Raw genomic sequence first — 23835 nt, 5'->3', positions numbered from 1 at the left:
TAGGGAGGAGCTGCAGATGCTGGTTTAAACCAAAGACAGACACAAAAGGCTGGAGTCACTCAGCGGGTCAGGCACCATCTCTGGAGAAAAGGAATAGGTGACGTTTCAAGTTGGGACCCTTCAGGCTGAGAGCCAGTGGGAAAGGAGAACGAGAGATACAGACTGTACTTAGGATAAATGAATGGAAGATATGCAAAAGGCATATAAAAATAGGCAGACAATTGTCTGAGTTGGGAACCTTCTTCAGAGCCGGACCTGAAACGTCACCTATCCATGTTCTCCAGAGATGCTGCTTGATCTGCTGAGTTATTCCAACATTTTATGACCTCGAAGGGTTAGTTGAAAGGATAATTCAAGTGAAATCCTTCCCGATGAACTGGTTCTCTCTTTCTCCAATATGTGGGTAAAGGGACTGTCCCACTTAGGCGATTATTTTAGGTGACTAGGCTGTGGCCACACGGTTGCCAGGGTGTCGCCTGTATGGTTGTGAGTCGTCTCCTCATTCGCCTAAAGAGTCGTAGCGTTTTTCTGGTTGCCGCTGGATTTTGAAATGCTCAAAACGCGCCGACAGTCGGCTTGATGTGGCTTGTCTTCTCCTGACGTGTGTTGTCGACAGGATGGTGTAGGTTGTTGCCGGTGCTGACTTTGGTGAATTTCATTGTCGTAGTTGCCGGCAGTCGCCTAAAAAAATCGTCTAAATTGGACTGGCCCATCAGTCCAGTCACTGGTGTTTCAGTGCCCAGGAACAATACTCACGTCTCCCACCAAGACAGTAGCCAGCGCAGGAAGGTTTGCCCTCGACTACTGTCTGCCCCGTTGGAGACCCTCGGATTATCTCTGATGGGACTTTACCGGCTTTCTCTGGCACTAAACGTTATTCCCATCATGCCCTTTATCATGTATCTATCCACTGCGAATGGCTCGATTGTAATAGTGTATTGTCTTTCCGCTGACTGGTTAGCACCAGCTTTTCACTGTACCTCGGTACACGGGACAATAAACTCAACTGAAACTGATCTTCTCCCACGTTTTTGCCGAGTACCGTTGACCTTTGACCTTGTGCCATCGTGTCAAGCCATCGGGCAGTTTTTCCACTCAGAACAAAAATCAATTCATTCAGCCTTTGGCCAACGGAGAAAGGAGAACATCGGAATCGCAAACAGATAATGGCCAGTTGAAGGTGGACACAAAATGCTGAAGTAACTCAGCGGGTCAGGCAGCATCTCTGGAATAGAAGGGATGTGCGGCATTTCAAGTCGAGACCCTTCTTCAGATTTAAACCAGCACCTGCAGTTCTTTCTTACACATAAAGGCCAATTGATCTTGGATATCTTTGCCAAGATCAGTTTTGGAAAGAGGCAAATTTTAATGTGTTGCAAAATGGAGGTGTTGTAATGGTAAATGTCTGCAATTGCATCTCTATTTCTGATAAGAAAACATTTGACGGATGCACAATTTCCAATGCCGTGTTTGCATGTGCTTTCAAAGCACCTTATCACAAGTTTGGGATTTCTCGTGCAATCAATTATTTTTGAAGTGGGCGGGTTGCAACGCATTATTTTCCCTGAATCCAAAGTGCAGACAATATTGTTGAGAAGCTAATGAGATCACGCATTCTGTTCACAGTGTCTTTTGTAGTAACTCTAGTTTTGTGCTGTATTGTATAAACTCAACAGTGCATAAGATTCACCGGAGAACAGTGAAAAGTGTTTGTTGCATGCTAACCAGTCAGCAGAACTGCAGATGCTGGTTTAAATCCAAGCTAGACACAAAATGCTGGAGTAAAACAGCGGGACAGGCGGCATCTCTGGAGATAGACACAAAATGCTGGAGTAACTCAGCGGATGAGGCAGCATCTCTGGAGAGAAGGAATGGGCGATGTTTTCGGGTCCCGAAACGTCACCTATTCCTTTTCCCCAGAGATGCTGCCTCACCCGCTGAGTTACTCCAGCATTTTGTGTTACCTGGCATCTCTGGAGAAATGTCCTCCAAAGATGCTGCCTGGCCCACCGAGTTACTCCAGCATTTTGTATCTGCTGAGGACACCCATGTTCTGATTACCCAGCATGAATGCTGACTCGTATGTGCGATTGAACAGTTGTCTAAGAAACAAAATCACCATGCAAGGGAAAAAAAGCAGTTAATCGTTTGTAACTTTTGACTTTTAGTTGACCTTGTTGACATGGCGAGCAGGAGCTTGCGATGGTGGTTACAGAGGATGAGACCAAGTCGTTACAGCATAGGAACAGGCTATTCGGCCCATCTGGTCCATACAAGTATTTGTGCTCCGACCAAATTAGTCTTGTATTGTCAGTATAACCTTCCACCCCTTTTTTCCTCGTCTTTAGTGTGCTTCACCTCAAGGTTTGAGGCGAATCGTCTTTCAGTTGCTGGGCTAGTTGAGTGTTCGCTGTGTAGTCAACCAGAAACTGTGACACCATGATTATTCTAAATGGCCTGCTTTGTGAAGTTTGATTGTACAATCTACCCTCGTTATTACGGACCTCTTCATCAAGGATTTTGGAACAACCCCAAAGTAATCAGACACCACTGTCTCTTTAAGAACACGGGCAGTTACTTACACAGTGCAAGGTCACAGACATTGACAAGCAATTGCTTGGATCGACACTTGTGCAATGATACTCCGTTAAACAATGTAACAAACAGCCTATAGTATTTTTAGCTTGCAGTTTAGCTGTTAAAAACAACTTTATACTTGAAAACAACTCGATGTCACACAAAGTGACCGTTAGGTGGTTGGAGCGATCTCCTTGCTCAATTTAATTTAGAGATACAGCGGGGAAACAGGCCCTTCGGCCCACCGAGTCCGTGCCAACCAGCGATCCCCGCACACTAAAACCATCCTACACACACTAGGGGCAAGTTACCGAAGTCAATTAACCTACAAACCTGCACGTCTTTGTAGTGTGGGAGGATCCGGAGCGCCCGGAGAAAACCCACACAGGTCACGGGGAGAACGTACAAACTCCGTATAGACAGCACTTGTGGTCAGGATCGAACATGGGTCGAGACCTGAATCAGTCTGAAGAAGGGTCTTGACCTGAAACATCACCCATTCCTTCTGTCCAGAGATGCTGCCTGTCCCGCTGAGTTACTCCAGCATTTAGTGTCTCCCTACCACACTCCAAAGACGGCCAGGTTTGTAGGCTATTGGCTTGGTATAATTGTAAAAAATTGCCCCTGGTGTGTGCATGCTAGTGTCAGTGTGCGGGGATTGTTGGTCGGCGCGGACTCGGTAGGCCGCAGGGCGTGTTTCCGCGCTGTATCTCTAAAGGGTCCTCCCTGGGTTATGAGCGTACAACATATAGACATACATACGAACAAGCATTTGGGAGACGGGCGGGATAGATGGATGGGCTCCTCTCTCTGACGAGGGTTCAGCAACATCCTCTCTCACTGCTCCCTCTCTGTGACTCCTCCTTCTCTACGACCACGCCCACATCCTATCTCTGTCCCGCCCGCTCCCCTGACATCAGTCTGAAGAAGGGTCTCGACCCGAAACGTCAACCCATTCCATCTCTCCACAGATGCTGCCTGTCCCGCTGAGTTACCCCAGCATTTTGTGTCTACCTTCGGTTTAAACCAGCATCTGCAGTTCTTTAGGTAGACAAAAATGCTGGAGAAACTCAGCGGGTGAGGCAGCATCTATGGAACGAAGGAATAGGCGACGTTCTGCAGTTCTTTCCCACACATGGATGGATGGGTGATGGATTTGCCGGCCACCGCAGGGATGAAGGCATCTACTGCCGGGTGGGACCGAGGCATTTCTGCCTGCCTTTCCCCCCGCACCCCGAGATGTAATAATGGGGTCGCTGATTTGAGCGGAATTGATGGCGTTGAGCAGACTCACTGGCTCACTCGCTGATTCCGTGACTCTCTCTGGCGTTTACCCTCCCAGCATCTGCTCCCCCATCCCCCTCACGCCCGCACATTGTTTTTGTTCAGTGTGGACACAAGGAACTGCAGGTGTTGGTTTACAAAAGGAAACATGCACAAAGTACTGGAGTAACTCAGCGGCTCAGGCAGCATTTCTGGAGGGAATGGGTAGGTGAGGTTTCGGGTCGGGACCCTTCATCAGACTGGTTGCAGTAGGGGATGGGGGGGGGGGGGGGTGGTGAGAGGAGAAAAGCTGGAAGAGAGGTGGGGGCTGGACAAAGTCTGGCAAGTGATAGGTGGATACAGATGATTGGGGGAGGGGGGGGGGTGGTGTTGAAAGGCAGGTGGTTGGACAAAAGCCAAAGGTGAAAAGAAAAAAAGGTGTGAGATAGGGATAGGTGGGAATAGTGAAGCTAGAGGAAGGAATGTAGATGGAATAGGAGGAGGAAGGGGAGAAATAGGTGGGTTCAGGTGGGCCACAGGGAAGTGTGGGGGGAAGGGGAGGGAGAAATGAGGGGGAGAAGGTGGGAGGGGGGGTTGCTTGCTTGTAGTTAGTTGCCTAAAACTGGAGAATTCAGGTCCGGAGACCAGTCTGAAGGAGGCTCCCATCCCGAACTATCGCCTATCCGCGTTCTCCAGGAAAGCTGCCTGGCCCGCTGAGTTACTCCAGCACTTTGTGTCTTTTTTTTTGAGAATTCAATGTTTGTACCTTTCAACTAACTATACCTTTATCCAAGCGGATTATGATCTGTAGAAAGGAACTGCAGATGCTGGTTTATACCGAAGATGGACACAAAGTGCTGGAGTAACTCAGCGGGTCAGGCAGCAATCTCTGGAGAAAATGGACGGGTGACGTTACGGGTTGGGACCATTCATCAGACCTCAAGTGCCCCACTCTTCCTTGGTTATCTGTTGCCGGCCCTGCTCTGTTCTGGCCTTTCCCTACGTCCAGTCCCCCCCTGAAGAAGGACCCCGACCCGACATGTCACACATCCTTTTTCTCCAGAGATGATGCCTGACCCGCTGAGTTGCTCCAGCACTTTGTGTCTGTCTTTGTGTGCAGTCCAGGGCCTCCTCCACTGTTGGAGTGAGGCCATACGTGAATTGGAGCAACAGCACCTCATATTTCGCTTGGGCAGCTCACAACCCTAGCAGTATGAATATTGATATCTCTAACTTCAAATATCCCTTGCATCCCCCGTCTCTCCGTCCCATCCCCACCCTAGTCATCGTACTAGTTTCACTGTCATCCTCTGTCTGTATAACCTGTTATCACTGAACCCACAGCCAACAATGGCCCATTGTGGGCTCCACATTTCCTTGATCATTGTTGCTTTTTTGCATATCTTCCATTCATTTCTCCCAAGGACCACCTCGTTTCCCTCGCCCCCGACTCTCAGGCTGAAGAAGGGTCTCGACCCGAAACGTCACCCATTCCTTTTCTCCAGAGATGCTTGGATAGAGTGGATGTGGAGAGGATGTTTCCACTAGTGGGAGAGTCTAGGACTGGAGGTCATGGCCTCAGAATTAGGAAGGAGATGAGGAGAAATGTCTTTAGTTAGAGGGTGGCGAATCTGTGGAGTTCTTTGCCACAGAAGGTTGTGGAGGCCAAGTCGGCGGATATTTCTAAGGCAGAGATAGATATATTCTTGATTAGTACGGGTGTCAGAGGTTATGGGGAGAAGGCAGGAGAATGGGGTTAGGAGGGAGAGATAGATCAGCCAAGATTGAATGGTGGAATAGACTTGATGGGCCGAATAGCCTAATTCTACTCCTTTTCCTTGTGACCTTATGCTGCCTGAACAGCTGAGATACTCCAGCCTGTGGTGTCCATCTTCGGTTTAAAGCAGCATCTGCAGTTCCTCCCTACATATGATGGATCATTCCCCACTTCCAGTTTACAGACTGTTCTGGGGATCGATTATAATCTGGGGTGTGATTGCGTTGCCTATAAAGCCATGGTGGGTGGGTTCACTAACATTGCCCGCAGCCTGGAGCTGCAAAGCCCCTTTAGTGTTTGCAGAAGGACAGGAGGACCTCTTTGACCGTTGACCGAAACTGCTTGCTGACGAAGCAGTAGAGGAAGAAGTTGATGGCGGTGCTCAACATGGCCAACATGTTGGCCAGATCGAGCATGAGGTGGACCTTCCAGCTGTTGTTCACCGAGGCGACGTAGAGGTGATAAATAATGACCACCGTCCTTGGCGCCCAGAGGATGGCGAAGACGGTCGTCACCGTCAGCAAGATGGCGGTGGTCTTGCCCGAGCGATTGGCCACTGCCTCCTTCTTCTTCAGCCTGAAGACTATCATGGAGTTGACGATGAGGAATATGGTGCACGGAATGAAGTATATGATGAAACAGTGCATCCAGATCAGCACTTGGTCCAAGGCCGTGGGTGGGTTACTGGCCCGCCAGAGATCAGACCACCAGTAAAATGGGATGGCGGTGACCAGAGACATCACAAAGACCACGGCGATGACTCTGTGGGTGCGCTCGGGGTAGGACACCGTGCGGTACCTCAGGGGGTGGCACAGGGCGTAGTAGCGGTCGATGGTCATCACCACGGTAATCCAGATAGAGGCGTGGTTGGCCGCAAACTCCAGCACGCTGACGGTGTGGACCATGGTGGCCGGGATCTTGCGGTGGAGAATGGCCGTCTCCAGGATGAAGCCGACAAAGATGATGAAGAACTGGGTGAGGATGTCGGAGGCGGAGAGCGAGAGGAGGTAGCAGTAGGAGGACTTGTGTGTCTTGATGGCCAGGTGCGAGAGGACAATTACGTTCAGGATATTTACTGAAAGAAAAAAAAAAAAAAATGCACGTTAGTACCATTTTAATACCAGAATATCCATTAAAACAAGAATAAAGTCAAAGTCAATTTTATTCGGCACATGTGTAGGAAGGAACTGCAGATGCTGGTTTAAACCAAAGATACAAAATGCTGAAGTAACTCAGCGGGACAGGCAGCATCTCTGGATAGAAGGAATGTCTGAAGAAGGGTCTCGACCCATTCCATCTCTCCAGAGATGCTGCCTGTCCCGCTGAGTTACTCAAGCTTTTTGTGTCTATCTTTGGTTTAAACCAGCCTTTGCAGTTCCTTCCTACACATGTGACGAATAAAATCTGTGCTTTTTGTGTCTAAAACCAGAATAAAGGCAGGTGATGCAGTGGAACTGCAGACGCTGGTTTACCCTAAAAGTACACAAAGTGCTGGAGTAACGCCTGCTGTCTGTACGGAGTTCGTACGTTCTCCCCGTGACTGCGTGGGTTTTCTCCGGGTGCTCCAGTTTCCTCCCACACTCCAAGGACGAACAGGTTTGTGGGTTAATTGCCGTTGGTAAACCTGTAAAATTGTCCCCGGCGTGTGTAGGACAGTGGTAGTGTGCGGGGATCGGCGGTCGGTGTGAACTCGTTGGGACATAGGGCCGGTTTCCTCGCTGAACTAAACTAACTAAAGGGAAATCTTCTTGCTCTCTGATCATTCACCGAACTTGCTCTGTGCAACGTTATTGCTTCTAATCAACGTTTTTATTTTCTTGCTCACATCTTCCAGGAGCCCGCCCGCCCTGATTTACAGCTCGCTCAGACACCCTCCCAATCATCTGCTCTGCCTACGTTGCTGAGCTGAGCCGCTATTCCACTCAATGAGACTCACCACGGCACCTGATCAATATCCTCAGGGCAACAATGTTCCCATTATCAATGTCTGCCCGGAGATTAATTGTAAGCCTCCTGTAAGCAGAGGCGACTGAGTGAGTTACTGCCTTCAGAATAATTGTATTTCTAGTTAATGTGTTAAACGCAAAGATTCTCATAAGTTGAAGCATCTGCCAGACTTTATCAGGGTTAAAATACTTTATTTTGACAGTACCTGCAGTAAAATGCTTTTGTTATCCAAATTTCATTTGGCATGCTACTTTTCCTCTTCACTCGATGTACTTAACAGAATTTATTACCTCAAAGAAAAATCAGATTAAGCACTATTGTTGTCCCATTTAAATTTGCTCCAAAGACAAGCCGTGCGGACTAACTCCTGATGCTGTTTTCATTCCCATCAATTTATCTTGTGAGGATTTTTTGTTTCAATGAATGGTTATTAATTCTCCAAAATTACTCAGCAAATCACTCGGATGCACAGTGGCACAGCTGGTAGAACCACTGTCTCGCAGGGCCAGAGACTGCGGTTCGATTCTGACATCAGGTGCTGTCCGCGTGGAGCCTGCACGCTCTTCCCGTGACCGCCAGGGTTTCAAGCGATCATATGTGATAGGAGCAGAATTAAGCCATTCGGCCCATTGAGTCGACTCCACCATTCAATCACGGCTGATCTATCTCTCCCTCCTAACCCCATTCTCCTGCCTTCTCCCCATAACCCCTGACACCAGTACTAATCAGCCATGAACACAGTGATTGGCAGTGCTGGCTTGAAGGGCCGAATGGCCTACTCCTGCATCTATTGTTTATTGTCTATAATCAAGAATCTATCTATCTCCGTTTTAAAAATATCCTTTGACTTGACCTCCACAGCCGTCTGTGGCAATGAATTCCACTGTTTCCTCCATGTGTGCTCTGGTTTCCTCCCACGTGTCACCTCTCCTCCTGTGCAGGTTTGTAGGTGAATTGGCCTCTGTAAATTGCCCCAAGTGCTCTGTCTCCATCTTTGGTGTAAACCAGCATCTGCAGTCCCTTTGTATAATACCTTCAGTGCAGCAAGTGTTATTATGCAAGGATGCAGCTAAGCATGGAGTGAAAACAGGAAGGCCATATGTAAAGGACAGAGCTGGAACAGAGTGTGGTCTTTGGATCCATTCTGTGTGTTCTGTACAGAAGGACACCCTTGCCTTTGTCTAATGTGTCAACCCATCCTTGTTCCAGGCTTGACTCTAATTTTGGATGTGCGCTGAAGTTGGTACTTGCTGTTCTGACAACATGTTTGTTGATAAGAGGCTCTGAACATCCGCTTGGCCTGAATCTCCTAAATTATGAGTTGCAATATTCATTTAGAACGTGGACAGATGAGTGACAAATGTACTCTCTTGGTCTGTGTTAACATTTAGCATCTTTAGTGATTGATACGAGTAAGTAGACAATAGACAATAGGTGCAGGAGTAGGCCATTCGGCCCTTGGAGCCAGCACCGCCATTCAATGTGATCATGGCTGATCATCCACAATCAGTGCCCCGTTCCTGCCTTCTCCGTAATGGTCCTGTTCCACTTAGGAAATTTTATTTGGCGACTGCCGGCACCCGTCATAGTCGCAGCAGGTCGCCAAAAATGATCAACATGTTGAAAATCCAGCGGTGACCAGAAAAACGTACGACTCTTTGAGCAACTATTCACGGCCAAACAGGCGTCACCCCGCGACATGTCGACAAGTGCTGCGACTATGACGGGTGCCGACAGTCGCTGAAAAACAATTTGGTAAGTGGGACAGGTCCTTTACTTACTGAATACTAAGTATTCAGTAGGTGGTGTGTTTGGATTCTGCCCTGTCTTATTGCCATTTGGTTCATTGCAGAGCTCACAATAAAACAAGATTAAGAGACATAAAATGTTTCATTGGTACACAAGGTGACTGTTGATACTTGTGCGATCCATTAGGACTCAGTTTAAATAGCCGTTAACAAACAAATACTTCTCCCCCGAAGAGAAGCTGTACAGGAAACCTTTACCTTGTTTTGACATTTGGAACAAAGTATATGGAAAAGTACAGCACAGGAACATGCTCACCATGTCTAGAGTCAAACACGACGGCAAATTAAACTCATCATTGCTGTCTGCATGCCATCCTGATCCATGCGCCTACCTAAAGCCTCTTAAACACCACTATTGCATCGGTTTCCAGAATTAGGCTATTCAGCCCATCAAGTCTACTCCTACTTCACTACTTCAATCATGGCTGATCTATCTCTCCCACCTAACCCCATTCTCCTGCCTTCTCCCCATAACCCCTGACAACCGTACTAATCAAGAATCTATCCATCTCGGCTTTAAAAATATCTATTGACATGACCTCCACAGCCGTCTGTGGCAATGAATTCCGCTGTTTCCTCCATGTGGTATGGTTTCCTCCCACATATCACCTCCTCTCCTGCGCAGGTTTTATAGGTGAATTGGCCTCTGTAAATTGCCCCCAATGCATTGTTAAACACCCAGTGCCTATGTTGTACCACTATTGTAATGGTTTCCAATATTCAATAATCATATTCATATTTCTATTTAACTTCTCCAACTTCAAGTAACCCTCTCTCTCCTCCCGACCCTCCCCCACCCAAGTCATTGTTCCAGCTTCAAAGTCGTCTTGTTGAGTCTCATTGTCTGTAACTCCTTTTCACCTAGCACACAGCTAACAACATCCTGCTTCCTTTATCATTGTTACTTTTTTTGCATATCTTTCATTCATTTGTTCTATATCTCTCTCTCTATCACCACCCATATCTCTTGTTTCCCCTTCCCCCGACTCTCAGTTTAAAGAAGGGTCACTTCCCGAAACGTCACCTAATCCTTCTCTCCAGACATGCTGCCTGTCTTGCTGAGTTACTCCAGTGTTTATCTTCCATATGAAGCCATGGTTTTTCTAATCTCCCCTGGAATGGATTTTGTCATTAGTGTGTCTCATCTTAATGATCCGCATGAGCTATCAAACAGCCATTGTATATAATGTAGTGGTTATGTTGGCAGCCTGGCAGACAGAGTTGTGGATCATTGATCCAGAGATGTGAGTTTGAATCCCACAATGGGGAATTTCAATTGAAGTAATTAAATAAATCTGACTTTTCTGTTGAACAGAATAGCGAGTGGCAGGGATTTATTGAGACACACGGGGTTGATAATATGGAGTTTGGTCACGGGGTCAAAGGAACCCGGGGAAACGCCCAAAGAAACGGTTCATGGATTGCATCGAGGGCCACCTCCAGCGCACAGGCCCAGCCCTAACACAACTGAAACCCCTTGCCAGTGACAGGACTGACTGGCATACAACCGCTGGGAAGGTGGTCAGCAGTTTCGAAGACAATCGCCGAAGATTAGATTCCTTTATTTGTCAATCAGACCTTTCGGTCTGAACGAAACTTCGTTGCCTGCAGTCATACATACAATAATAAATAACAAAACACACAATAAACACAAATTAACATCCACCACAGCAAGTTCACCAGGCACCTCCTCACTGTGATGGAGGCAAAAGTCTTAAAGTCACTGTCTCTTCCCTCCTTGTTCTCCCTCTGCGCTGAGGCGATCCAGGCCTCCGATGTTGTTACCCCACCGGGCGATGGTAAGTCAGTCCCGCGGCTCAACCGAGCTCCGCGCACGGGCTGGTTCAAGCTCCGCGGCCCGGGGTGGTCGAAGCTGCCGAAGATGCCGCCCTCCAGTCCAGCGGACGCAGCTGTTGCCGCGGGACTGCCGAAGCCGACTGGTTAGTGTCGGATGCAGGAGGAAGGACGCAGCCCTAAATCCCCCCCGACAGCGGCCTCCACATGAGCCCCCCACTGCTCCTGCATGTGTGGCTTGCACATCGGACTTGTGGGCCCCACTCAATCCCACATGGGACTGCACATCCATGCTATCGTCGTCTACCACGGGCCACCACCAGTTGCTGCCGAAACTATTGGATTCGCTCTTTGGGATGGAAGGTGGGAACACAAATGAGTGAGTTCCCAAATCCAAATGGTGACAATTTGAAATTGTCTGACGTTGCATCTGTGATCCTGAAGCCAAAAACATTCCCGAGGAGATCGGCAGCAACTTGCTTTGATCAGGTGTTTAAGAAGGAACTGCAGATGCTGGAAAAAACGAAAGTAGAAAAATTCTGGAGAAACTCAGCGGGCGAGGCAGCATCTATAGAGAAAGCGTTTCGGGTCGAGACCCTGCTTCAGACTGAAGTCCGGGGGGGGGGGGGGGGGGGGGGGGGGGGCTTTGATTAGGTGTTGCTTTCAACTTGAGATTACAACCATTCGACAGATCACACTACTGCTGTCTACTTATTTGTCTGTTTTATTTTAAATACATGCAGAACATTTTTGATTATTGAACACTAACGTGCTGCTGCAAGTAAGAATGTTATTGTTCCGTTTCGCGACATATTGACAATAAAACACTCTTGACTCTTGATTTACTTGCAGCCAATTTCTAATATTGCTACTTGCCACTCACCTGGCAACCCCACGCACAGCAAGCCGCTGTAGTAAATGATGGGAATGGCTCCGAGCACACAGGGCGATCGCTCAACGTTTGATTCAGCGCCCGCCTGCAAGAGATCTGAGGACGTGATGTTGGGCATTTCAACCATGTCCTTCGTTAGGAAGCACAGTCATTCACCTGTAAAGGCAAACGACACTTGGTTACATCTGACTGCTCCAGGCAGTTGAGAAAAAACTGTGGGGTGATCAACACGTCTGAATGAATGTGCAGGAAGGAACTGCAGATGCAGGTTTACACCGAGGATAGACACCAAATGCTGGAGTAACTCAGCAGGTCAGGCAGCATCTCTGGCGAGAGGGAATGGATGACGTTTTGTGTCAGACTCAAGAAGTGTCCCGGCCTGAAACGCCACCTATTCCTTTTCTCCAGAGATGCTGCCTGACCCGCTGAGTTACTCCAGCATTTTGTGTCTAACATCTGAATGACTGTTGCATTCTGATGAGACTCTAAAATACTGGTTCTTCCAATTCAACTATGCGGCACGGTGGCGCAGCGGTAGAGTTGCTGCCTTACAGCGGCAGAGACCTGGGTTCGATCCTGACTACGGGTGCTGTCTGTACAATTTGTACGTCCTCCCTGTGACCTGCGTGGGTTTTCCCCGGGTATTCCGGATTCCTCCCACATCCCAAAGACGTGCGGGTTTGTAACTGAATGCCCCTAGTGTGTCGGGAATGAATGAGAAAGTGGGATAAGATTTTAAAAAACCAGCATGGATAGGTGATTGATGACGGGTGTGGACTCGGTGGGCCGAAGGGTCTGTTTCCGTTACGGATGATCTTTGCCAGTCTTTCTAAAATGCTAATTTCAACAAATTCTGAATCCTCGACCACTGTACAAATGGAAAGTGAATCCTGGCAATATAATTTTGGCTAGAGTGGATGATAATCTGTGTGAATGTTTTGGCCATTTCGCCTCAATTAGGATAGAAAATTAAATATTAAAAATTGCTGGACGTACACATTAAGAAAGACAGCATTTATGGAGAAAGAAACGTTTAGTTTAGATACAGCGTGGAAACAGACCCTTTAGCCCACCGAGTCCGCGCCGACAAGCAATTCCCCGCAGACACGCTCTCCTCCACAAACTAGGGCCAATTTTAAGCGAAGCCAATCAGTCTACAAGCCTGAACGTCTTTGGAATGTTGGAGGAAACCGGAGCTCCCAGAGAAAACCCACGTGGTCACAGGTTGAACGTACAAACTCCATACAGATAGCTCCCATACTAAGGATCGAACCCAAGTCTCTGGCAGCAACTCTACCTCTGCGCCACTGCGCCATCGTAAAATTGATGATTTTGATGTATCAGGTTGATGAATCTCTATTTAGCAACGAACTTTGTCTAAGATCATAAGTGATAGGAACAGAATTCAGCCCATCAAGTCTACTCTCCCATTCAATCCTTAACTTTTTATCACAACGGCAGCAGACAGTCAGGGTGGGCAGTCGGACATCAAGAACCATCGCTGTGAGCACTGGCTCACCCCAAGGCTGTGTCCTAAGCCCCCTGCTGTTTAGTCTGCTTATTCATGACTGTACTGCTAAACTCAGCAACAACTATATCAACAAGTTCGCTGATGATACAACAGTGGTGGGTCCCATCAGCGACAACAATGAGTCGGCGTACAGGATGGAGGTGGAGCTGCTTACAGAATGGTGCAGATCTCACAATCTCACTCTCAATGTGGAAAAAAAAAAAAAAAGGAAATGGTGATTGATTTCAGGAGGGTTGGAAAACAACATCACCCTCTGCTGCATATTGATGGTGCTGCTGTGGAGAGGGTCAGCAGTGTGAAGTTCCTAGGACTCCACCTGTCGGATGACCTGACCTCTACGACCAACACCACAGCAGTGATCAAAAGAGCTCAGCAGCGGCTCCACCCTCTCCAAAGACTAAGGAAAGCAGGTCTCCCTACTGCTCATCCAAGGACCTTCTACAGGGGCACCATCGAAAGCATACTGACCTACGGCATAACTTCCTGGTTTGGGAGCTGCAAGGCTTACGAACAATATCAACTCAACAGGATAGTGAAGCCAGCCAGCAGGATCATTGGTGCCCCACTCCCTTTCCTGTTGGAGATCTACAAGAAGCAGAGCATCAGTAGAGCCATCTCCATCATCAAGGACCCCTACCACCCATCACACCACATCTTCTCCATTCTGCCATCTGGGAAGAGATACAGGAGCATCAGCTGCAGAACCAGCAGGATGCTCCACAGCTTCTTCCCATAGGCAATAAAACTGGTTAACGGACTGTGTCCCCTCCCCAAATATCGTTCACAAACACATTCAACCTCGTCCATACTTTGACAGTTCGGCACTTGTCAAAGCAAAGCCACTGTCGGTCGGAATGTCTGTTTTTATTCTATTGTAAATTTTAGGCCTACTTTCTGTTTTTAGACATGGTAATTTTAATTTGTTTTTAAAGCTCTATGTATTTATCCTTTTTTTTAATTAACTACACCGAATGGAAACTGATCGAGTAACGTTATTTCGTTTCCTCTGTGTATGCAAGTGGTCAGTGAAAATGATATTAAATAAATACTGAATACTGAATCATGGCTGATCTATCTCTTCCTCCTACCCCCATTCTCCTGCCTTCTCCCCAAAGGACACCTCTGTGGTAACTAGAGGTGAATAATCGAGTACAGCTGTATAGAGTCGGGTCACAGTGGTGCCTTTCAGCAAGATTTTCGTTCTGAAACACACGGGAAACGACAATTAACCCGATCAGAAATCTCGCAACTTGCTTGATTAGAAAGTTGGTTTCTTCCCATGGTGTGAGCGGTGAGATTCATTAACCACTGCAACAAATAACTTTCTTGACAATTATGGTTACTGTCACAGGAAGGTTTCCCCCTCCACAAGTTGATTACAGTCTCAAAGGAACAGTGAGCACCAATTATTGATATTCCGTCCATTACAATTGACCCACCATTTCTGCTTTTAGACCCCGCTAACAGGTTTGGCTGAGTGGAATGAGATTGGAAGCCAGTCCCATTCGTATAAAGAACACCAGAATATTTTTTATATCCTAGCTTTTTTCACCCTTTTAGTCTTTTGCACAGAACAAGATTATAATTTTGCATAGAGATCAGTGTAAAAAAATTTAAAGATTTTTAACTTTGAACGAGTGTGAATGGATGACCTGACACAGTGGTAGAGTTGCTGCCTTGCAGTGTCAGAGACCCAGGTTCGATCCTGACTACGGGTGCTGTCCGAACGGAGTTTGTACGTTCTTCCTGTGATCGCGTGGGTTTTCTCTGGTTTAGTTTAGAGATACAGCACGGAAACAGGCCCTTCGGCCCATCGGGTCCACGCCGACCAGCGATCCCCGCACATTAACACTATCCTACCCCACCAGGGACAATTTACACATACACCAAGCCAATTAACCTACAAAGCTGTACGTCTTTGGAGTGTGGGAGAAAACCAAAGATCTCGGAGAAAACCCACGCAGGTCACGGGGAGAACGTACAAACTCCGTAGTGACAGCACCCGTAGTCGGGATCGAACCCAGGACTCAGGCGCTGCATTCGCTGTAAGGCAGCAAGTTTACTGCTGCGCCACTGTGGCGGCCTTCCGATACTCTGAAAATGTGCAGGTTTGCATGTTAATTAGCTTCCATAAATTGCAAATTGACCCTGGTGTGTAGGATGAAACTAGTGTAAGGGGTGATCGCTGGTCAGTGTGGACTCGGCGAGCCAGAGGGCCTGTTTCCACACTGTATCTCTAAAATCTGAAGGACCAATGGTGCTGATGGGGTTGGGTGAAAACAACTATTAAAACAAAACACTGCTTAAACAGAAGCCATACGACGAAACTCTAACTCCTGTGTTGGACTGTATTGGGCTCCATTTGATGAATGTAATGGATTAGGAAGAGTCTCCACATGTTGACAGCCTAATGAATATTAGTGAAGAATTGGTCTGCGTTTGTCCATGTAGTAAGCCTTGTTCTTTTTAAAGAACTGCGGTGGAGAATTCTTCCCCTCCTGAAACTTTTGTCTGGATGCGATAAAATACAGAATGGATTATTGATAATAAAAAGGAACTGCAGATGCTGGTTATATTCCAGTGATAGAAACAAAATGCTGGAGTAACTCAGAGGGTCAGGCAACATCCCTGGAGAAAATGGATAGGTGATGTTTTGGCTCGGGACCCTTCTTCAGACTAGAAGAAGTCTGAAGTCCGAGTTTGAAGAAGGGTCCCGACCCGAAAGGTCATCTATCCATTTTCTCCAGAGATGCTGCCTAACCCGCTGAGTTACTCCAGCATTTTGTGTCTTTCTATGGATTATTGATCTTGTACAAGAACCGACTGCTGGACTTAAATGACCGAGTTATTTTGACATAAAAGAACACTGATCAATGCCCCGGTAACATGCAAAAGGCACCTTACAATTTGGACTACAAACACAGTTTAGCCACTTTGCAATAAAAACGAATATTTTATTGATATGAAAAATGAACTTTCTCTGTTAAGGTTCACTTCTCAAAAGCAGACAACTCACAGTGGGTTATGAAAAGTAACTTTCTCTACCCTCCAGGAGTGGAATTTATGGGTCGATCAACAGGTTGGTAAAAATGAACTAGACATAATACCCATGATATCACGTTGTGGCATATCACTGATGATGAACTACGAGGATGGATGTAACAATTCATAACCATAATCACACTTTATTAGCCAAGTAGGTTTTGCAACATACAAGGAATTTGATTTGCCATACAGTCATACCAATAAAAAGCAACAGAACACACTAAATACATTTTAACATAAACATCCACCACAGTTACTCCTCCGCATTCCTCACTGTGATGGAAGGCGAAGAAAAAGTTCAATCTCTCCCTTCTTTGTTGTCCAGCGGTCGGAGGCCTCTAACCTTCCGTCGACGGGAGGATCTTACTCTCGTAGCCGGTGGCGGGCCTGCATGGGGGGGGAATCTCAGCTCCCCCGCACAGGGTCAAGGCTAGTCGAACGTCATGCGGCTTTTGGAGCTTCCCGACGTCGGTCTCAACCCGAGACTGCGAGCTCCTTGATGTTAAATTGAAAATCAATCACAGACAGAGCTCATCTTACTTACACCTGCGGTGACCATAGCTGAGGTAGAAACAAGGAACTGCAGCGGCTGGTTTACACAAAAAGACACAGTGTGCTGGAGTAACTCCAGGGGTCAGGCAGCATCTCCGGAGAACATGGGTGGGCAACGTTTTGAAGCAGCTTCCCGATGCGAAACGTTACCTATCCATGTTCTCCAGAGTTGCTGCTTGACCTGCTGAGTTATCCCAGCACTTTTTTTTCTTCAGTTGAGTTGGGAATTAAAATTTGACGCTAAGTCAGGGAAAGGGCTGTGAGCAAAAATGGTAAATTTGAAGCACTTGTTCAAGGACAGTGACACGGGTGGTAGAGCTGCTGCCCCATAGCACCAGAGGTCAGGGTTCAAACCTGACCTCAGACATTGTGTGTGTGGAGTTTAAAAAACTGCAGATGCTGAAAATCTGAGATAAAAATGCATAGGCCAGGCAGCATCTGTGGAGAGTGAATCAGGTTTACTTTTAGTTTTAGAGTCACAACATGGAAACAGGTCCTTCGGCCCACCGAGTCCATGCCGACCATCGATCATCTGTTCGCACTGGTTCTATGTTATCCGACTCTCTCAACCACTTCCTGAACACCAGGGACAATTTACAGGGGTCCAATTAACCTACAAGCCCGCGCGTCTCTTTGTGATGTGGGAGGAAACTGGAGCACCTGGAGGAAAACCCACTCATTCACAGTGGGAATGTGCAAACTCCACACAGACAGCAGCACCCAAGGTCAGGATCGAACCCGGGTCACTGGAGCTGTGAGGCAGCTGGACTTAAATGGCTGAGTTATTTAAATGGCTGCGCCACCGTGAGTTGAGTTGAGTTAAGTTTAGTTTACTGTCACGTGTACAGAGGTACAGTGAAAAGCTTTTGTTGCATGAGGTTCTTTCTTCAGAACCTTTGGTTAATATATGGTTGATCTAATGGTCAATTATCCAGCATTTATCACCAGGGCTGTGACAGCACCCATGAGAATCATAGTTCAATACTGTCTGCAGCAATATGATTACCTCATTCAAACCCTAACAGGCTTGGGTGAGTTATTGTAATGTACAGCAATATGTTATCCTCACTCAAACATCGAGAATGCGACTCCATGCTGTTGTTTCTTCCACATCAGCACGAAGTAACGCATTGTGTGATTACTTGACACTAGCTGTGTAGAATTCGGAGTTGAATCATAAACCAAAGACACCACCTCAACCACAACAACACGGATGATATGTTGAAGTGGGTGAATGTCCCACTCTGCTTCAGGTAAGAAGTGAATTCAGAATAGCACGTTAATGAATATTACAGCGGGACACTGAAAAGATTCGGAGCAGGAGTAGGCTTATATCTTCAAGACTGCTCCTCCTTTGAATTGAAATCATTACTGATGTCATTGTAACCTCAAATGTTGTATTCAGCCGAGCTGTTATCAGGCAACTGAACCACCCCACCAACAACTAGAGAGTAGTCCTGAACTACTATCTGCCTCATTGGAAACCCTCAGACTATCTTTGATCGGACTTTAGTAGCTTTATCTTGCACTAAACATTATTCACGTTATTCCCTTTATCTAGGTATCTGTACACTGTGGATGGGTCGATCGTAATCATGTGTAGTCTCTCCACTAACTGGTTAGCACACAACAAAAGCCTTTCACTGCACCTCAGTACACGTGACAATAAACTAAACTAAACTCAATGTACATGTGTATACAGTAATTATTCTCCACATTTCAAGCATCGATTCAGCCTGATCAAAGATGTAGGGTTTTAATTGCTTCTTAAAAGAAAAGGAGTTGAGCAGTTTAGTTTATTCAACGTGTACCGAGGTACAGTGAAAAGCTTTTGTTGCGTGCTAACCAGTCAGCAGAAAGACAATACATGATTACAATCATTACAGCGTATAGATACATGTTAAGGGAATAACGTTTAATGCAGAGTAAAGCCAGCAAAGTCTGATCAAGGATGGTCTGAGGGTCACCATTGAGGTAGTTCAGCGCTGCTCTCTGGTTGTTGGAGGATAATTCAGTTGCCTGATAACAGCTGGGAAGAAACTGATCCTGAATCTGGAGGTTTCAGCAGGAGTTGTTTACAAAGTCGTACGCTGGCATCGAGTGGTATAGAATAGAAGATAGACACAAGAAGCTGAAGTGACTCAGCGGGCCAGGCAGCATCTCTGGAGAGAAGGAATGGGTGACGTTTTGGGTCGAGACCCTTCTTTAGACTAGTTATGGATAAGGGAAACTAGAGATATAGACGATGATGTAGAGACAAAGAACAATGAATGAAAGATATATAAAAAAGTTACGATGATAAAGAAAACAGGCTGTGTGTTGGGTGAAAATGAGAAGCTGGTGCGACGGGTGGGGGAGGGATGGAGAGAGAAGGAATGCCATGGTTACTTGGTTAGAGAAACGTGTATAGAATAGAAATAGGCTCTTCAGCTTGAGGGTCCATGTCAGTCATCAAGCAACCATTTTATTACCAATCCTACACTAATCCCATTTTCTTATCCTGACGTTCTCATCAATGCCTGGATGCAATCATTCGCCTTTGCTTAGGGTGAGTCAGCCTACACATACGCACAGATTCTGGATGTGGGAGGAAACCCATGCAGTCACAGGGAGAACAGTGTAACTTCCATGCAGACAGTAACAGAAGAAAAGATAGAAGGTACACAAAATTGCTGGAGAAACTCAGCGGGTGCAGCAGCATCCATGGAGCGAAGGAAATAGGCGACGTTTCGGGCCGAAACCCTTCTTCAGACTGATGGGGGGTGAGGGGGAGAAGGAAGGAAAAAGGGAGGAGGAGGAGCCCGAGGGCGGGGGGGATGGGAGGAGACAGCTCGAGGGTTAAGGAAGGGGAGGAGACAGCAAGGGCTAGCAAAATTGGGAGAATTCAACGTTCATGCCATCAGGACGCAAGCTGCCCAGGCGGAATATGAGGTGCTGTTCCTCCAATTTCCAGTGTTGCTCACTCTGGCAATGGAGGAGACCCAGGACAGAGAGGTCGGATTGGGAATGGGAGGGGGAGTTGAAGTGCTGAGCCACCGGGAGTTCAGGTAGGTTATTGCGGACTGAGCGGAGGTGTTCGGCGAAACGATCGCCCAACCTCTGCTTAGTCTCCCCGATGTAAAACAGCTGACATCTAGAGCAGCGGATGCAATAGATGAGGTTGGACGAGATACAGGTGAACCTTTGTCGCACCTGGAACGACTGCTTGGGTCCTTGAATGGAGTCGAGGGGGAGGTGAAGGGACAGGTGTTGCATTTCTTGCGGTTGCAACGGAAAGTGCCCGGGGAGGGGGTGGTACGGGAGGGAAGGGGAGAATTGACAAGGGAGTTGCGGAGGGAGCGGTCTTTGCGGAAGGCAGACATAGGGGGAGATGGGAAGATGTGGCGAGTGGTGGGGTCACGTTGGAGGTGGCGGAAATGGCAGAGGATTATGTGTTGTATTTGCCGGCTGGTGGGGTGAAAGGTGAGGACCAGGGGGACTCTGCCCTTGTTGCGAGTGCGGGGATGGGGAGAGAGAGCAGTGTTGCGGGGTATGGATGAGACCCTGGTGCGAGCCTCATCTATGGTGGCGGAGGGGAATCCCCGTTCTCTGAAGAACGAGGACATTTCCGATGCCCTGGTATGGAATGTCTCATCCTGGGAACAGATGCGGCGTAGGCGGAGGAATTGGGAGTAGGGGATGGTATCTTCACAGGGGGCAGGGTGGGAAGACGTGTAGTCCAGAGTGCAGGCAGGCCCCGAGGAAGCAAATGTGGCTGTGGTATCGCGCAGGCAGGCCCCGAGGAAAAGATAGAACCTGGATCACCAAAGATAGACACAAAATGCTGGAGTAACTCAACGGGACAGGCAGCGTCTCTGGATAGAAGGAATGGGTGGCTTTTCGGGTCAAGACCCTTCTTCGGACATCATTCCTTCTATCCCACAGATGCTGCCTGTACTGTTGAGTTACTCCAGCATTTTATGTCCATCTTCAATGTAAACCAGCGTCTGCAGTTCCTTCCTGTAGATTTTCTGTGAACCTTCGATCACTGATGGGGTTTCAAGCATCACAGCTTGGTTTGGGGAACAGCTCTGTCCAAGACAGACTGCAAGAAATTGCAGATAGCTGTGCATGTAAGCCAGTCCATCACACAGATCTGACTCCCCATCAAGGGACTCCGTCTACACTTCTCGCTGCCTTGGGAAAGCAGTCAACCTAATCAAGGACCCTTCCCACCCTGGTCATTCCCTCTTCTCCTGCCAGGCAGAAGATACAGAAGCTTGAAAGCACGCACCACCAGACCCAAGACCAGCTTCTTCCCCTCTGTTATCAGGCTTCTGAACAGTCCTTCATTAGCTGGGGCACAGTCCCAATCCTCCAACCTCCCTCATTGCAGGCATTGCACATTTTCTTATGAACTGTTGCGCTTCAATGCCAAGTACTATATTCTGCACTCTGTATCTTACACTTCACTCGACTTTTTGTGTTTGCATTTGGCTTAATCATATTGACGAGTAATGTTATATGATTTGACTGGAAAGCATGCAAACAAAAATGTTTGACTGTACCTGGATACATGTGACACTAATAAACCTAAACACTATTGTTTAAGTTGCAAATGGTGATATAGAAGATGATAGTTAGACAGAGTCTCAGACAATTTGGATAGATAAGATTATTTGAGGGGTGATCTTATAGATATAAATATTGTATAAATATTGAGAGGAATAGATCAGGTAGACGCACAGCAGGTCTTGCCCAGAGTAGGGAAAACTTATATAGATCAGAGAAGACCAGTAAAGGGTTAAGAAAATATGCAATCCATAGAGTACAGGGAAGTTCTCCGTGTCTATCCTGTAAGATGGGAAACAGCACCTTAGCCTTTTTCACAGGTTTGCCAGATCTTGTCAAATCATCTTTATATTACAACCCTCGCTCAAAATATATCGGAATGTTTCTTATTCAAGTTGCCCGTTATATGCCATGCATCACCCCTCATGTACAACAGGTGTGTTTTTCTTGTTCGTCAGTAGCTCAGCGAATAATTGGAAGGAAATCACTGGTTTGAAATGTTACCGAATCCAGATTCTCAAACAAACGCAACATTTCACCAGTAATAGCCGAGAAACGGAAAATAAAGCCTAAAAGTCCCGTTTAACGTTTTTGGATTAATATTTTTCGAACACGACAAACAAAACAAACTCATTTTCGAAGGTGTCGGAGCATTTCATGCTTCACCAACGTTGGCTTTTACTGAAATTATTTGCCCCTTGTCCTTCCTTCTATTTTTCCATCAATTCCATTGTATCAAAGAAACACAGAGGCTGAAAATTTAGCCTCAAAAGACTTGGAAGCCACTTACCTCTGCAGTTTGCCAGCTGTAAGCCTTTGTCAGTTTGGTCGGGCACATTTCCTTCTTGAGCTACCAGCCTTAACACAGGATTTTTTAAACAAGTTATTATACATCGTGGTACTAATCGGCGGGAGGTAATTACAATTGGAGGGGACCCTCTCATCCAGTCCTGGCTGTGGCCACAAGATGCAGTCAGCACCTGAGCACGGGTACAACGCCTGAGTGATCTGGGAGACAATGAATTAATTCAGGCGGGTGGCTCGCCCTCTCCGCTGCTTCCCTCGTTCTCCAGTCTGTAAATGATCATGCAGAACAGAGGGAGGGTGCAAAGATGCAGGCAATTAAACGTTTCAAGAGATGAGGAAGGTGAGAGTCCACACACAACGCCGCAAATGAGGCTGAAAGCAATTTGCTGCGTCTAGGTTGCCACCGAGGGACCTGGTCAATCAAGCAAAGTGTGTTTGTGTTGCTCTAGCCCCCTGAGCTGGGATCAGCAAACGCAGAGGCAACTGAAACTTCATAAATCAGAGGCGGCTGTCAACTCTGCCCATTAGGAAACGATCACGACTTGACGTTGTTTTTTGTCTGTACCCTGCAACCCCCCCCCCCCCCACCCCTTCGACAAATGTATGAAAAATGATCCCTCATTTAGCATCACGCCCGTAGATTTGAGATTTGACTTGTGTGAATGTGTTGGAGCGATGAGCCAGTGATATTTAGATTGCAATCGGGGCATTGCAGTTTATGGAACTGCAGGTGCTGGTTTACACCGAAGCTGGACCCTACATGCTGGAGGAACTCGGCGGGTCAGGCAGTTTGATGCAATCTTTGTACACTTCGGGAATCATGGTCTCACAATCTGTGTGATTGCAATCTTGCAGCAAAGTGATAAACTGCTGTGATTCTCGTTTTATTTAGTTTAGTTTGTTATTACCACGTGTACTGAGGCACAGTGAAAAGGTTTCCTGTTGCATGCCCTCCACTGAGTGAAAATGTTATACATGTGATGACAATCAAGCTGTCCGCCGTGTACAGACACAGGACAAAGGGTATAACGTTCAGTGCAAGGTCAAGTCCGATTAAAGATAGTCAGAGGGTCTCCAATGAGGTAGATGGTAGTTCAGGACAGTTCTCTAGTTGGTGATAGGGTTGTTCAGTTGCCTGATAACAGCTGGGAAGAAACTGTCCCTGAATCTGGGGGTGTGCGTTTTCACACTTATCTGGGGGTGTGGGTGACGTTTCGTTTTCAAGGGTCTCGACCCGAAATGTCACCCATTCCTTCTCTCCAGAGAGGCTGCCTGTCCCGCTGAGTTACTC

The 23835-nt window shown here is 47.1% G+C and overlaps 1 protein-coding gene across 1 annotated transcript; it reads right to left on the bottom strand.

The window, feature by feature from the left end:
- Positions 1–5113: 5113 nt before the first annotated feature.
- On the bottom strand, positions 5114–23073 carry gpr142 (G protein-coupled receptor 142). The gene is made up of 3 exons (XM_055653855.1): positions 22528–23073; positions 12050–12214; positions 5114–6692 (listed from the first exon to the last, which is right to left on the bottom strand). Exons 2-3 carry the CDS (start codon positions 12183–12185, stop codon positions 5908–5910), a joined length of 921 nt encoding a protein of 306 aa, XP_055509830.1. The 5' UTR covers positions 12186–12214; positions 22528–23073; the 3' UTR covers positions 5114–5907.
- Positions 23074–23835: the final 762 nt, after the last annotated feature.

The sequence above is a fragment of the Leucoraja erinacea genome, chromosome 23 (assembly GCF_028641065.1).
Source record: "Leucoraja erinacea ecotype New England chromosome 23, Leri_hhj_1, whole genome shotgun sequence".
NCBI classification, from domain to species: domain Eukaryota; kingdom Metazoa; phylum Chordata; class Chondrichthyes; order Rajiformes; family Rajidae; genus Leucoraja; species Leucoraja erinaceus.
This window is presented reverse-complemented; position numbering and strand designations above follow the sequence as displayed.

Coding starts and splice junctions, on each gene's coding strand:
- gpr142 (XM_055653855.1), bottom strand. CDS start 12,185: ATGGTTGAAATGCCCAACATCACGTCCTCAGATCTCTTGCAGGCGGGC. Junction 6,693..12,049: donor GCTGTGCGTGGGGTTGCCAG/GTGAGTGGCAAG, acceptor TTTTTCTTTCAG/TAAATATCCTGAACGTAATT.